At 40.8% G+C, this 15201-nt stretch overlaps 1 protein-coding gene across 3 annotated transcripts in view; it reads right to left on the bottom strand.

Annotated features, from left to right (window-relative positions):
- The window catches only part of TASOR (transcription activation suppressor), a 58567-nt gene that overhangs the window by 28341 nt on the left and 15025 nt on the right, over positions 1-15201 (bottom strand). For all 3 annotated transcript variants that reach the window (XM_069967006.1, XM_069967004.1, XM_069967005.1), the window contains exons 5-15: positions 13903-13994; positions 8663-8821; positions 8203-8330; positions 6957-6988; positions 6050-6155; positions 5832-5935; positions 5622-5725; positions 4808-4880; positions 4645-4719; positions 1016-1663; positions 72-496 (exon numbers count right to left, since the gene is read on the bottom strand). In XM_069967006.1, coding sequence (XP_069823107.1) covers positions 72-496; positions 1016-1663; positions 4645-4719; positions 4808-4880; positions 5622-5725; positions 5832-5935; positions 6050-6155; positions 6957-6988; positions 8203-8330; positions 8663-8821; positions 13903-13994 — 1946 coding nt within the window. The remainder of the gene's footprint in view (positions 1-71; positions 497-1015; positions 1664-4644; positions 4720-4807; positions 4881-5621; positions 5726-5831; positions 5936-6049; positions 6156-6956; positions 6989-8202; positions 8331-8662; positions 8822-13902; positions 13995-15201) is intronic.

Genomic DNA, 15201 nt, shown 5'->3' with positions numbered 1-15201 from the left:
TTTTGCCTAATTAAACATATTACTGAGTTTCTTAAAATTGCTTGTACTATTGCTTTCTGCTTTATTATTACCTGGATAATTTCTTCAGCATCCATTAAGTCATCGTTCACAACAGCTTTTTCAGCAAAGCTCTCATCTACAGGAGATGGGGTTACAGATGTTTGTTGATCCATACTTTCTTCTTGTACAAAAGTGCTTTGCTCTTGTACATAAGTGCTTTGCTCATAATGTACAGAATTATTTGCCACAGCTTCTGACGCCAATGAAAGTGCTATTTTATCGAGGTCTTCTTGAATAGCTTTTTTCTGCTCAGGAAACAGTTTGCTAATAGAGTTTATTATACTAGCTTCTAAAGATCCCAACTGTTCACTGTAGTTTTCAGGCTCGTCACTATCTGGTTCCATTTCTGCATTCTCCTGTCTCAGATCTGTATCTTGACCACCAAGGGCACATATTAAGGTGGACACAGAATGTACCGAATCCGCTACGTCATCTCCTTTTAAAAAGAGAACAATAAACTTTAGTCCATTAGGTCCATTGCACATTTTAATAAGAAATAACACTAACAGACCACTGGAATTCGACAGATTAGTGAAGGAATATAAAATTACTCGAGAGGAAAAACAAGCCCATTGGTGGGGGTATGCCCGCCACCAATTCTAAGAAGGGGGTTAAAATTGTCCCTGGAAGCGCTCTATTCACTCTCTATGGGTCCAGTTCAGAGCTTAAAAATGTTCATCTGTTCCATGGAGAATGAATGGAGCATTGGTTGTTCACACAAGATGCACACCATTCATTTCAGGGTCTTTTGTTCCCAACTCGAGATTGGTGAAGGTCCCAGTGGACGGACCCCCACCAATTAGCTATGTATAGGGCATAACTTGAGATGGGAGTGCCCCTTTAATTTTGTTGATTAGTGGGTGTTGTATGGTTATCTGGGACTAAAGGACAACCAAGTTGGCATTATCAAACTGTAACAAACTGTATTTTGATAGGAATGATTGTGATTACTTACCTTCATTAAAGAAGTTTTCAGGTGTTTGCTTCCACTTGGCTTCTGGGCTATTCTCAATATCCTTTGTTTTCGGTCCACTGGTTGGGGCACTGTTGGTTTCTGGATTATTTGAAGCATTCTTTTTCATGTAAATTAGGTCAATCAGACCCTTTAATCTGTCCTGGTCATAATTTGCATGATCAGAAAGTCCCTCGTGAGGAGCTCCTCTTGCCGTGTTTGTTGAGGGGTTATGATCATCTTCAATAGGTTCATAATCAGATACTGGACTGAACTGCTGAACCCTTCGATTTTCCACAATCAGTTCTTTTGCCCTTCCTACAGGCAAAGTATAAGCTTCTGACCCATGAATATAACTATTTAAAGAAGGGAGTATTCTATTGCGATCTTTAGGAGCAACATACAGTTTTTTTTTCGAATCTAACCTTTGGTCATAAGTCCTGATAACATAGTCTTTGTGCTTATGGGAGCCTTCTGCGCGCTCTTTCAGATATATGCGCACATGTTTCTCCACAACAATGTTAAAGTTGTCAGAGGTGTCTACTTGACTCTTAAGAATAGCATAGTGCAAAGCAGAAATAAAGGTTGGTTGTTCAGGTATAATTTCTGGGATGTCGGTCACGGCTAAGGATGAGGCTTTAAAACGAGTTTCTGTAACACAGAAAAAACAGCATAAACACACAAATAAATAAAATTAAGACCATTAACCCCTTAACGACATCAGGAGTAAATTTACGCCCTGATGCCAAAAAGGACGTTCAGAGCGGGGCCGCACGGCGACCCCGCTCTGAACCTCGGCGGTCCCGGGTGCCGCTTGTAGCCCGGGACCGTAGGTATTAGCGGGCACGGTCCGATCAAACATGACAGCTGCATCCGATTACCGGATTCAGCTGTTCCCTGGTGTCTAGTGGCGGAGATCGCTCCCCCGGGATGTTATCCCGGAGGAGCGATCTCAGTTTCTGAAGCCGGCCGGGGACCGCTCCAAGATGGCGCCGTCCCCGGCTCGGCCTATCTCATGGATCTCTGCAGCATATCTATGCTGCAGAGATCTCAATGAGAGATCGAAGCACTTATACTAGAAGTCCCCTAGGGGGGCTTCTAGTATAAGTGTTAAAGTAAAAAAAAAAAAAAGTGTTGTTAATAGTAAAAAGCCCCCTCCCCTAATAAAAGTCTGAATCACCCCCCTTTTCCCAGGTTATAAATAAAAGTAAATAACTAAACAAACAAACATGCTTGCTATCGCCGCGTGCGTAATCGCCCAAACTATTAATCACATTCCTGATCTCGCACGGTAAACTGCGTAAGCGCAAAAAATCCCAAAGTGCAAAATTGTGCATTTTTGGTCGCATCAAATCCAGAAAAATTGTAATAAAAAGCGATCAAAAAGTCATATATGCGCAATCAAGGTACCGATAGAAAGAACACATCATGGCGCAAAAAATGACACCTCACACAGCCCCATAGACCAAAGGATAAAAGCGCTATAAGCCTGGGAATAGAGCGATTTTAAGTGACGTATATTTGTTGACAATGGTTTAAATTTTTTACAGGCCATCAGATACAATATAAGTTATACATGTTACATATCGTTTTAATCGTAACGACTTGAGGAACATATATAACAAGTCAGTTTTACCCCAGGGCGAATGGCGTAAAAACACATTTCCCCCAAATAAACAAAATGCTTTTTTTTTTTCAATTTCACCACACTTTGAATTTTTTTCTGGTTTCGCAGTGTACTTTATGCAGAAATTCAGCCTGTCATTGCAAAGTACAATTAGTGACGCAAAAAATAAGGGCTCATGTGGGTTTCTAGGTGGAAAAATGCAAGTGCTATGGCCTTTTAAGCACAAGGAGGAAAAAACTAAAACGCAAAAATCGAAATTGGCTCTGTCCTTAAGGGGTTAATGGGGGTTTCCAGGCAAAATGGACTGATGTCCATTTGTTTGTGGGCGACAAACAGCTGGCTTAGTTCACTCAGTAGCAGTGTGACCTATAACTGCAGCCCAGCTTCAATTCACGTGAACAGAATCAAAGCTGCAGTTACAGGTCGCTACCACTACACATTCAATGGAGACAAACTGTTTCCAGCCTTATTTACTTTGTTGTGCGGGTGCTGAACAGCTAATCAGTGTGGGTGCCGACAATCCGGCTATCAGTGACTGATTAGTCATCCTCTGGATAGCTCAGTCTATTTTTGCCGGAAAACCCCTTTGAACATGTTCAGCAAATGTTCCTATTAGGATATACAGTAGCGGGGGGAAGCCGCCAGTCACTATCTCTGTGTGTGGCAACCTGTGCACAGCGAGCAATGATTACTATCTATAAAAACTGCAATACAATTTAACTGGAACCAGTGATGTTTTCAAAAATATATCCTTTATTGCACACTTCAGCATTCTTACAATATTCTGAATTTCAGACTATAAATTACTTATGTCAGAATAATATTGTGGCCTAAACAAGTGTTTTTCCTGAGTAATAAAAACAATAATTACTAATCCTTTTATATACTGCTATTGTTTCCTAACCCTTACCTGTATCTGATGTACCTGCAAGACGTCTGTGATATATGGTCCACAAGCTGAATGTATACCAGGGACTGAACGTTCGCCTCTTATGATGCAAGGAGCTCCAAAATAGTTAAAGCAACTCTGTACCCACAATCTGCCCCCCCCCCAAACCACTTGTACCTTCAGATAGCTGCTTTTAATCCAAGATCTGTCCTGGGGTCCGTGCGGCAGGTGATGCAGTTATTGTCCTAAAAAACAACTTTTAAACTGGCAGCCCTGTGCCAAACGGCCGTGGCCTACAATATCTGTGCCCTAACTTTGCACCGCCCCTCCGTCCTTCCTCCCCCTTCATCATTCGGAATGCCTCTAGAACGTTTTCTTGTGTCTGAACATTGCACAGGTGCCTTAACGATCCAGCCCATATACTGTGCTGACACAGGTGATAAATAGGAGACAATCTGCCTGGAGCATTCCTAATGATGAGGAGGGGGGGGGGGGACTGAGAGGGTGTGCCAGCCTAATGCATACACAATCTAGGCCACGGCCGTTGGGCACAGGGTTGCAAGTTAAAAAGTTGTTTTTTAAGACAATAACTGCATCACCTGCCATTTAGCTGTTTCGGAGCTCTCAGTATTATATTAAACCATGATGCCGAGAGCTCCATAAGAGGTCAAGACTTCACTCAGTGGTACACAGTCAGCTTGTGGACCGTATATCACAGCTGTATGCATACTGCCTAAGGCTGGGTTCACACTATGTATATTTGAGGCTGTATTTGGTCCTCATGTCAGGTCCTCATAGCAACCAAAACCAGGAGTGGATTGAAAACACAGAAAGGCTCTATTCACACAATGTTGAAATTGAGTGGATGGCCGCCATATAACAGTAAATAACTGCCATTATTTCAATATAACAGCCGTTGTTTTAAGATAACAGCACATATTTGCCATTAAATGACGGCCATCCACTCAATTACAATATTATGTGAACAGATCCTTTCTGTGTTTTCAATCCACTCCTTGTTTTGGTTGCTATACAGCCTCAAACATACAGCCTCAAATATACGTAGTGTGAACATAGCCTAACACTGCACATTTATAACATTCTAATCATACTCACCAGGCTGTAGAGTTTCTCTGGAAGCAGGATAAACGAAGAGTGCATGAAGGGGGTATGACTTCATACTTTGAGCACCTGAAATATTATAACACCAATTTAGACTGAATTACTAAAAGCTTTTGGATTATCCAGTTTATCCTTAAAGACACTAATGCACACTTACCATATGAAGCAGTCAGAGGGGTCGGGAAATAAAACAACAAGAACCCTCCGTCATTCAGTGGCTTAACCAAAGCCTACAATTAATTTAAAAAAATAGACATTGTTCAAATTATTAAGCACAGTGTATGCATAGACTCTATTAAAATATTGTCGTTTGGGCAGTAGGTAAAGAGAACTGATGTAATGGAAATCAAGCAGCATTCCACAGTCTTACTGCAGAGGTGCGGACAGAATCACTGACGGACGCAGCACCTGCCAATGAACCTCTTAAATGCCACAATCGCTATTAATCGTAGAATTTAAGGGGTTAAATGACACTGATGTCATTGACTGTAGGTGCCGCATTGTGGTGCACATGTACTTCATGTGCATTTAGGGGTTAAGGTTTATCTTGTGTATTACACTAGTATTTGCTTTTAATTTTTTTTAATTTTTTTTTAAGTTAAGTTTTAAGTTTGAGAAAGAGCATCTCACAAAAAAGTGCTCTTACACACACAGACCTGGCCAGTTCATCTGATTGCCAACCATGTAAGGCCTCAATCAGACATCCGATGTGCATCCACAGCTGTGCAAAAAGGCATTCAAGATAGAGGATCAGTGCTACAAATGCAGGCCGTATAATGGGTTGGCATTCTGCCCGTAGCCGCGGACTCGCAAGTACAGACAGGATTAGTGGATGTCTAACAGGGGCGTTACACGGAATTACCTATGCACACTGCCAAAATACTAGTCTGTAATGTTATTCTGTAATGAAAAATGTTAAAAAAATTAGCACAAACTATGCTATCACTTAACACAAACAAAATAAATCTTACCAGTTTATCTTTCTCCAGTTTTTGTAATAAACCCTGCAATTCCTTTCCTGTCTTGGTCTTGTTAGCCACTTCATAGAGACGGCTATATAGTCCACCTTTTAAAACTGTGGAAATGTAAATTAAAGACAGATTGCAGAAAAGATAAAACATATGATATACGTGTAGTTTTCCAGTAACACATTTTAAAACAAATTCTATTATGAAGCTTACCTTCCTTAGAGTTGCTGTGGGTTTCCTTATAGAACAGCAGTGGTGGAATTCTTTTTTTAATCTGTTCCAGGCGCATGATGACATCCAAGTCAATCTTATCAGGCCTAAGGAATGTAATGCGTTACAATTACGTTTACATCTTTTACAAGAGACAAGTACCCATATTTTGGGTTTTGGAAAGTAAAAAAAAAAATATATAGAAAAATGAGTGCACTCACAGTTTGTATGGAAAAAAAGGACCACTGGTAGATCTCAGAGAAGCAATGCATAGAAGTTTTCCTTTACTTACAAGCTGCCCCCGCCATAAAATAAAACTGCTTCGGTCTATAAAAAGAAACATATTATATTTAACGCAATTGAAATTTATTATCAAGCAAATCTATATTTAAACGTTTTAAGCAAATTAAAACGTTAAATACATGATTGTAAAATACAGCGTTTCTTTGAAAATAGGACGAGGTCTTATATTATTTTTATATTCATATTTATATTTCTGTGGTATTTTTTCTATGATCAACAATCACACATTGTGCTTGATTCCATTCTTGTACTCCATGTAGTAACTTTGTTTTCTCATGTTACTTGGGGGTATAAATATACAGTATACCAGTTAGAGATGGGAAATCCAGGAGGTCTGGGCATGGAGATTTATTTTTTTTTTTTTTGAAGTGCCAGGGAGGGAAACAATGAAAAGAAAAAAAAAACAAACATTCATTCACTTACCTCCCCGCCTCCAGTGCTGGTGCCCACATATCGCTTCTCCGATGCCCCAGACGCTTTCTGGTTTGAAAGAAGTCTTGGAATGTGACTTTCCAGGCCCATTCAGCCAGTCAGACGCTGTAGCGGGGTCCCACCTCTGCCACAGACTGTCTAAGCAGTCCTGGAACGTCATGTCCCATCTCAAACCAGGAAGCCGCCGGGGACTGAAGCAGCTGTGTGTGTGCACTAGCGCTGGAGGCGGGGAGGTAAATGTATGTAATTTATTTTAATCCTCTCCCCTCCCTGGCACTTTTGAAAAAAAATATCCCTGCCCAGACTTCTTTCATTAGAGATCCTTCCTCTAATCTCTAAAATGTCAGCTCATGTTATATATAATAATTGATACATTTCCAAGACTATACATACCATTATAATGATCAACACTGATGTTCAAAGGCCTGTTAAAAAAAAAAAAAAAACAGTATAGTATTCTCCAACTGACTCAAATGAGCAGAATAATCAAAAGTATATTACATTTGTTAAAACATTCTTTTTGTCATTCTTGCAAGGCGAGCCCTTATATCCCCCATGGAAATGGAATTGGACAACTGAAGGGATAGTGTACCCAAAGCCTATATATTTATATATTCAAGGATGTGGCTAGTCATTGGTTCCAGCGGTTTTACTTTAAAAGTAAAAATACACCACCAGACAACAGTTAAGAAATATTATATGTTTAAAGGGAATCTGTCACTAGGTTTATGCTGCCTTAGGCTGGGTTCACACACAGTATATTTCAGGCTGTATTTGGTCCTCATGTCAGGTCCTCATTGCAACCAAAACCAGGAGTGGATTGAAAACACAGAAAAGATCTGTTCACACAATGTTGAAATTGAGTGGATGGCCGTCATATAACGGTAAATAACTGCCATTATTTCAATATAACAGCCGTTGTTTTGAAATAACAGCAAAAATTTGCCATTAAATGACGGCCATCCACTCAATTACAACATTATGTGAACATAGCCTTTCTGTGTTTTCAATCCACTCCTGGTTTTGGTTGCTATACAGCCTCACAAATACAGCCTCAAATATACTGTGTGTGAACCCAGCCTAAGGCTGCAAGCACGCATCCGCTATTTTATGGACCTTACGGACGGGGAGGGCAAGTAATGGATTCATTTCTCACGTGGCATGATGTATCAATATCATGCCGGCAGCGGGGAAACGGTTTGAATCTCTGCAGGACTGTAATGACAGAGCCGCGGTGATTCAAAGTGACAGAAATGCTGAACAGATTGGTGTATTACTTACATTATTCTGTTCAGCAGTCCTCCTAATATGCAGGAGAAGAGGATTCTTGAAACACCCCTCCCCCACCCGCTGATTGACAGTTGACTGCCTATACACAGCATGGATAGGTAACTGCCTATCAGCGGCTGGTGGGTGGAGTTTTCTGCTTCTCATGAATATCGAGGACTACTGGGCTAATGCACATAATGGAGAGGACTACTTTTTGTCCATGTTATTCAGGAGGATATCTCTGAATAAGCTGCACAAAGTGATACATCATTGTGTTCAGCTTCTCGGCCACTAGTTTATGCTACCCTTATATAGGACAGCATAAACCTACTAAATGGAAATGGAAAAAACAAAATGGAAATACAGTTACCCTGATAGAGGTGAAGATGGTCTTCTTGGTTTCTGATCAGTCTTGTATGCAAATGACACAACGGCATATGGACACACATGTCTAGGTTTTTTGAGAATTTCATCAAATCCATACTCATAAAAATAATACTAAAAAAAAAAGAAAAAAAAAAAAAAAGGTATTACAACTTTATTTTTACATTACATAAACAACTTAAACAATTTGGTTGTAAATCAAAGCAGCGGTGTCATGCCTTAGGCAGTAGGACACTGGCGGTGGCACATGAGCCAGAGAGGTATGTGCAGTTTATTATTTTTAATTACTCTCTCCCCTGGGACAAATATAAAAAAAAAAAAAAAAAACCTGCCCAGACAAGCACTTTTAAGTCTCCCTAATTCACATAATTTTGCTGCCGTTTTTTATATATTTTATCAAAAATATAGATATGAATTCCACTGATTATATACAGATTAACAGGTACCTGAGTACGTTCAAATGCCCTGTAGGACAGCAAAGATGTAACTGCATTTGTGTTCTTTAATATGTGACATTCATGTTTAGGTGCTGGATCGAGAACAGCATTGCCACTAAATGACTCCTGGTTATTCCTGAAGTTATCATAAACAGATTTCATTTTTCCCTATAAAAAAAACAAAACACAACAACAATACTTAAATCAGGTCACCCAATTAAAAAAGCATACAGGATTAGAGGAGTAATTGAAATTCCCACCATTCTGGGTTATTTAAGCAATTTCTCAACCCCCAGAAGCTGTGGTCAGTCCCAACTTCATATCTATCTATCTATCTATCTATCTCTCTATCTATCTATCTCTCTATCTATCTATCTATATATATATATCCCTATGTAGCCTTAGGAGCCCTGGCATTTTACTCTCTTGCTACAACCTCCAGCCTCCAGTTTCCAAAATATAGTGGTTTTACTACTTATTTAGCACTCTACTTTTCATTGAACTTTATTGCAAAATCGGAAGCAAATCCTTGGCTAAGGGCCCTATTACTAGGGCTGGGCGATAATGGCCTAAATGAATATCGCGATTTATCGTACATGTAGCCGCGGTAACGATAAATTGAACGATAATTATGACACGCCCCTTTTAAAAGCCACACCCCTTTTGAAAACCCCATTTTCCGATGGTAATACAAACGTGGATTTATTCCATATAACTATGTGCAGCAAACTTCACAAGTAGTACACAACGTTTTGGCGTCTCCTACACCATTTTTAAGTGCCACTTGAAAATGGCGTAGGAGACGGCGAAACATCGTATATTACTTGTAAAGTTTGCTGCACATTGTTATATGTAATAAATTCACGTTTGTATTACCATCAGAGTGTATCTATATCATCTATCTCCTATCTATCTATCTCCTATCTACGTATATCATCTATCTCCTATGTATCTATATCATCTATCTATCTCCTATCTATCTATCTCATCTATCTCCTATCTATGTATATCATCTATCTATCTCCTATCTATCTATATCATCTATCTATCTATCTATCTCCAAAATTGATAAAAAGCAGCACCACAAAATCAGGATATTTGGTACCAGCGGATAGTCCCAGCCAGGGACGTAAGTAGCTAGTCAATAGAAGGATACTCCGCAGCACACAGGTAAAGTGCAAAAAATCGTTGTGTTTATTTACATCAGTGTAAAAACAGAACACGGCATAAAGTGAGACGCGACGTTTCGATGATCTCCATCATCATTTTCAAGATGATGGAGATCATCGAAACGTCGCGTCTCACTTTATGCCGTGTTCTGTTTTTACACTGATGTAAATAAACACAACGATTTTTTGCACTTTACCTGTGTGCTGCGGAGTATCCTTCTATTGACTATCTATCTATCTCTCTATCTATCTATCCATCTATCTCCTATCTATTTGTTTATACATACACACACACACATACATATATGTGTGTGTGTGTGTGTGTGTGTGTATGTATAGACAGATAGATAGGAGATAGATGGATAGATAGATAGATAGATAGATAGGAGATAGATAGATAGAGAGATAGATAGATAGATAGATAGGAGATAGATAGATAGGAGATAGATAGATAGGAGATAGATAGATAGGAGATAGATAGATAGGAGATAGATAGATAGGAGATAGATAGATAGGAGATAGATAGATAGGAGATAGATAGATAGGAGATAGATAGATAGGAGATAGATAGATAGGAGATAGATAGATAGGAAGAATCTATCTATATCATCTATCTATATCATATCATCTATCTATCTTCTATCTATCCATCCATCCATCCCCAGTCACTCAGTGGCTGCGGGAGGTCAGGTATAGGTCGACACCTCCATGTTCCCCCGGGCACCGCTCTCTCTCTCCCGCACAGGAATCCTCGGCCCCTGTCACGCAGTGATGTAGCACATATATCTGTAGCCCTGACTAAGCGTCACACACGGCTGCTTCCAGCACTGACAAAACATAACGGGGCTCCGAGAATTCCTGTGCGGTACAGAGTGCGGTGGCCAGTGGAGCATGGTGGTGCCGACCGATACCTGACCCCAACTGTATATGCGGGAGAGGGGGGCCAGGGCTCACCGTGCAGCTTCCAGAGAAGCTAGAAGTGAGCCCCCGGCAGCAGCAGCACAAAGCACTCACTGGAGGGGACCCTGCCGTCTGTGTGCAGCCTGTCACATCTCCAGCCTTCCTCTTCAGCCCCCCGCAGCAGGATCTTCCATCCCTTCCCCTGCAGCAGTATATGTGCGTCCTGGCTGGGATCAGGAGGTGAATCGGATCATCAGCTTTCCAGCCTTCACCTCTCCACGCGGGACCCCTCTCTCTCCCTGCACCAGAGCATGTGGCCGCCGGCTGGGGTTGAGGTCGGTTAACCGACGCCAGTGACGGTATCCGGTATACCGCCCAGCCCTACCTATTACACCAACAGATTATCTGACACATTCTAAAGTTATCAGAAGCCTGCAGTTTTGGTCGCATCGAACCCAGAAAAATTGTAATAAAAAGCGATCAAAAAGTTGCATATGCGCAATCAAGGTACCGATAGAAAGAACACATCATGGTGCAAAAAATGACACCTCACACAGCCCCATAGACCAAAGGATAAAAGCGCTATTATCGATATAAGGAACATATATTTGTTAACAATGGTTTGAATTTATTGTAATCGTAACGAAACATATATATCAAGACAGTTTTACCCCAGGGCGAATGGCGTAAAAACAAATACCCCCCAAATAAACAAAATATGTTGTTTATGTATATGCAGTGTACTTTATGAAAAAATTCTGCCTGTCATTGCAAAGTACAATTAGTGGCACAAAAAATAAGGGCTCATGTGGGTTTCTAGGTGAAAAAAATGCAAGTGCTATGGCCTTTTAAACACAAGGAGGAAAAAAACGGAAAAGCAAAAAGCAGAAGTAGCACAGTCCTTAAGGGGTTAAGGTTTTATTCCTCTCATTGGCCACTTCTTCTTTGGAGGCTATAGCAGCATTAAAACCACAAAGTGTGAATAGTAACAATCAGAAGGGCAATAAAAAGAGTACCAATGTTTCTATGGCTTCTACCAACAATGTTGTTGGCTTATTATGATGTGTGTCCATGATTTCCCTCAGGTAAAGCTAATTGAAGATAAGTCAAACACTACAGCTACTGCTTATTCAGATCTCCCAAGGCAAGCTGAGCTGCTGTATATGAACAGTTACGTCAGCCGCAACTATCAATATACAGGCAATTTACATCACATTAGCTTCCTCAGACAGCTCTTGGGAAAGTGGCTGTATAGATGATGTAACTCCCAATATGTCTATAAAATGTGATTTGAGCGCAGCCTTAAAGAGTCACTGTCGTATTTTTTTTTTTGCAGAAATCAATAGTCCAGGCGATTTTAAGAAACTTTGTAATTGGGTTTATTAGCCAAATCTGCCATTATCTGCATGTAAAAAGCCTTTTCCCAGGTCCCCCCCTCCTTCCTCTTTTTCATCCACTCTGAAAAATCTGAAAATTGTGACTTGTTGCAGGAGACGTACCCTGTCTGTTCTAGGGAGAGGGGAGGGGGGAGGAGGAAGGAGGGAGTTAGCCGGCAGCAGAAAGCAGATAACAGAGGATTACAGGCACGGAGCTGGGTGACAGCTGTAATCTGAGCTCAGACAGGTCACTGGTGATGGTCAGAACAGATAACGGGTGAGGGATTTGTAGATTAACTCTTTGTTGTCCTGTTTTGGTCTTTTCTTTAGCTCTCTCCATAGGAGAACAATGAAGACAGGGGGGAGAGCTTCAAACTGATTTTTCATGATAAAAATGCATTTTTCGGATAATAAACCCAATTACAAAGTTTCTTAAAATCGCCTGGACTATTGATTTCTGCAAAAAAAAAATTCACGACAGTGACACTTTAACCTCTTAAGGACATATGACGTACCGGTACGTCATATGTCCTCACTTGCACTTCAAAGCGGCTTTGAAGTGCCGCGATCCCGGGTGCCGCGAGTAGCCCGGGACCGCTGCTATTAGCGGGCACGGTCGGATCGCCGTGCCCGCTAATTAGCTAATCGGAGGCAGCTGTCAAAGTTGACAGCTGCCTCCGATTACCGGAGGCAACGTTTCCCTGGTGTCTAGTGGGGGAGATCGCTCCTCCGGGACCTTGTCCCGGAGGAGCGATCTCCGTTACTGATGCCGGCCGGGGACGCGTCCAAGATGGCGCCGTCCTCGGCTCGGCACTCGTTCGTTTTCGGCTGCAGCAGCCGAAAGCAAACGAGTGCCGATCTCATGGATCTCTGCAGCATATCTATGCTGCAGAGATCTCAATGAGAGATCACAGTGTATATACTAGAAGTCCCCTAGGGGGGCTTCTAGTATATGTGTAAAAAAAAAAAATAAAGTGTTGTTTATAGTAAAAAGCCCCCTCCCCTAATAAAAGTCTGAATCACCCCCCTTTTCCCAGGTTTTAAATAAAAGTAAACAAATAAATAAATAAATAAACATGTTTGCTATCGCCGCGTGCGTAATCGCCCGAACTATTAATTAATCACATTCCTGATCTCGTACGGTAAACTGCGTAAGCGCAAAAAAATCCCAAAGTGCAAAATTGCGCATTTTTGGTCGCATCAAATCCAGAAAAAATGTAATAAAAAGCGATCAAAAAGACGTATATGGGCAATCAAGGTACCGATAGAAAGATCACATCATGGCGCAAAAATTGACACCTCGCACAGCCCCATAGACCAAAGGATAAAAGTGCTATAAGCCTGGGAATGGAGCGATTTTAAGGAACGTATATTGGTTAACAACGGTTTGAATTTTTTACAGGCCATCAGATACAATATAAGTTATACATGTTATATATCGTTTTAATCGTAACAACTTGAGGAACATGCATAACAAGTCAGTTTTACCCCAGGGCGAATGGCGTAAAAACACATTTCCCCCAAATAAAAGAAATGCGTTTTTTTTTTCAATTTCACCACACTTTGAATTTTTTTCTGGTTTCGCAGTGTACTTTATGCAAAAATTCAGCCTGTAATTGCAAAGTACAATTAGTGACGCAAAAAATAAGGGCTCATGTGGGTTTCTAGGTGGAAAAATGCAAGTGCTATGACCTTTTATGCACAAGGAGGAAAAACCGAAAACGTTAAAAACGAAAATGGGCCATGTCCTTAAAGGGTTAAAGGCAGTATATAAAGTAGTAAGGATTTATTTAATAAACTTTACCTTTATTACTTTAAATATCAGAATATTCCCAGTTGCTCCTCCTTCTAACGGATTGGCCTGCAATAAATCGGCAAACTTAGACAGGTACACACCTGCAAAATAAAAAAAAACAACAAGGGTTAGGAAAAATATGATTTTTTTTCAAATATAAGACATAACAGGATTTCACAGCTTAAGGGTAAGGGCCATTTTACAAGGTTTGATGTAACACCAATCTGCGAAATCGTCACTTATTTGCAGAGCCTTCACATGGCTACTAGAGATGAGCGAACCGGGTTCGGGTTCGAGTCCATCCGAACCCGAACGTTCGGCATTTGATTAGCTGGGGCTGCTGAACTTGTATAAAGCTCTAAGGTTGTCTGGAAAACATAGATACAGCCAATGACTATATCCATGTTTTCCACATAGCCTTAGGGCTTTATCCAACTTCAGCAGCCCCCGCTAATCAAATGCCGAACGTTTGGGTTCGGATGGACTTGAGCATACTCGAGGTTCGCTCATCTCTAATGGCTACCAATCGTGCAGCCAGGCCTCACCTACAATGACTGCAATGTTCATATATGGCCTATTAATGTCATGATAGTGGTCTGCACATTCCAGCTTACACAGGAAGATGTGTGGGCGACTACTGATGATTTTTACACCTGCGCAAAAGATGCAAGTGAATTCTTGTTTATTGACTGATCTCTGGCTCTCTTACATGGGCAGATTATTGTCATTGAGGGTTCCTGCCTGCTGATAATCAGCCCAAGTAAAATGACCTTGAGGTACATATATAGCTGCGTTCATAATAAAACTGAAAATTTGCTAGCCTGGTGCCTCAACAAACACAATGTCTTGATCTTGCACACAGTGCACAAAACATGTGTTAAGCATTTAAAACTTAGATTCCTGGAAGCCATGAAACTGCATAAACATTTCTAAAACCGAAGGCATCCAAAAGCGGCTGATCTTTATTTACCTCTCTTTCTGAATGTTTTGTATTCTTAATCAAATGTATTTTCACATGAGATCGCATTAACTATTTTGAGTCTGGCTGATGCCATGTCAAGAACACCCCTTTGCACATTCACAGGGAATGCAGCTTCAGAAACCTTTGGCCTAATTCACACATCTGTTGTTCTGTCCGCGATTGCGGGCACGCAATTGAGGACAGAACATAAAATCAATGTTATTCAATGGCCTCTTTCACACGTCTGTACGTGTATACGGGGGTCGCGATATGTGCCGCAAAAAAATCGGGACATGTAATGCGGACTGTTTTTTGCGTCACGGATCGCTATGGTAATGAATTGGGAA

The sequence above is a fragment of the Dendropsophus ebraccatus genome, chromosome 4, assembly GCF_027789765.1.
Source record: "Dendropsophus ebraccatus isolate aDenEbr1 chromosome 4, aDenEbr1.pat, whole genome shotgun sequence".
NCBI lineage: Eukaryota > Metazoa > Chordata > Amphibia > Anura > Hylidae > Dendropsophus > Dendropsophus ebraccatus.
Note: the sequence above shows the minus strand (reverse complement) of the source record. Positions and strands in the feature narration are given on the sequence as shown.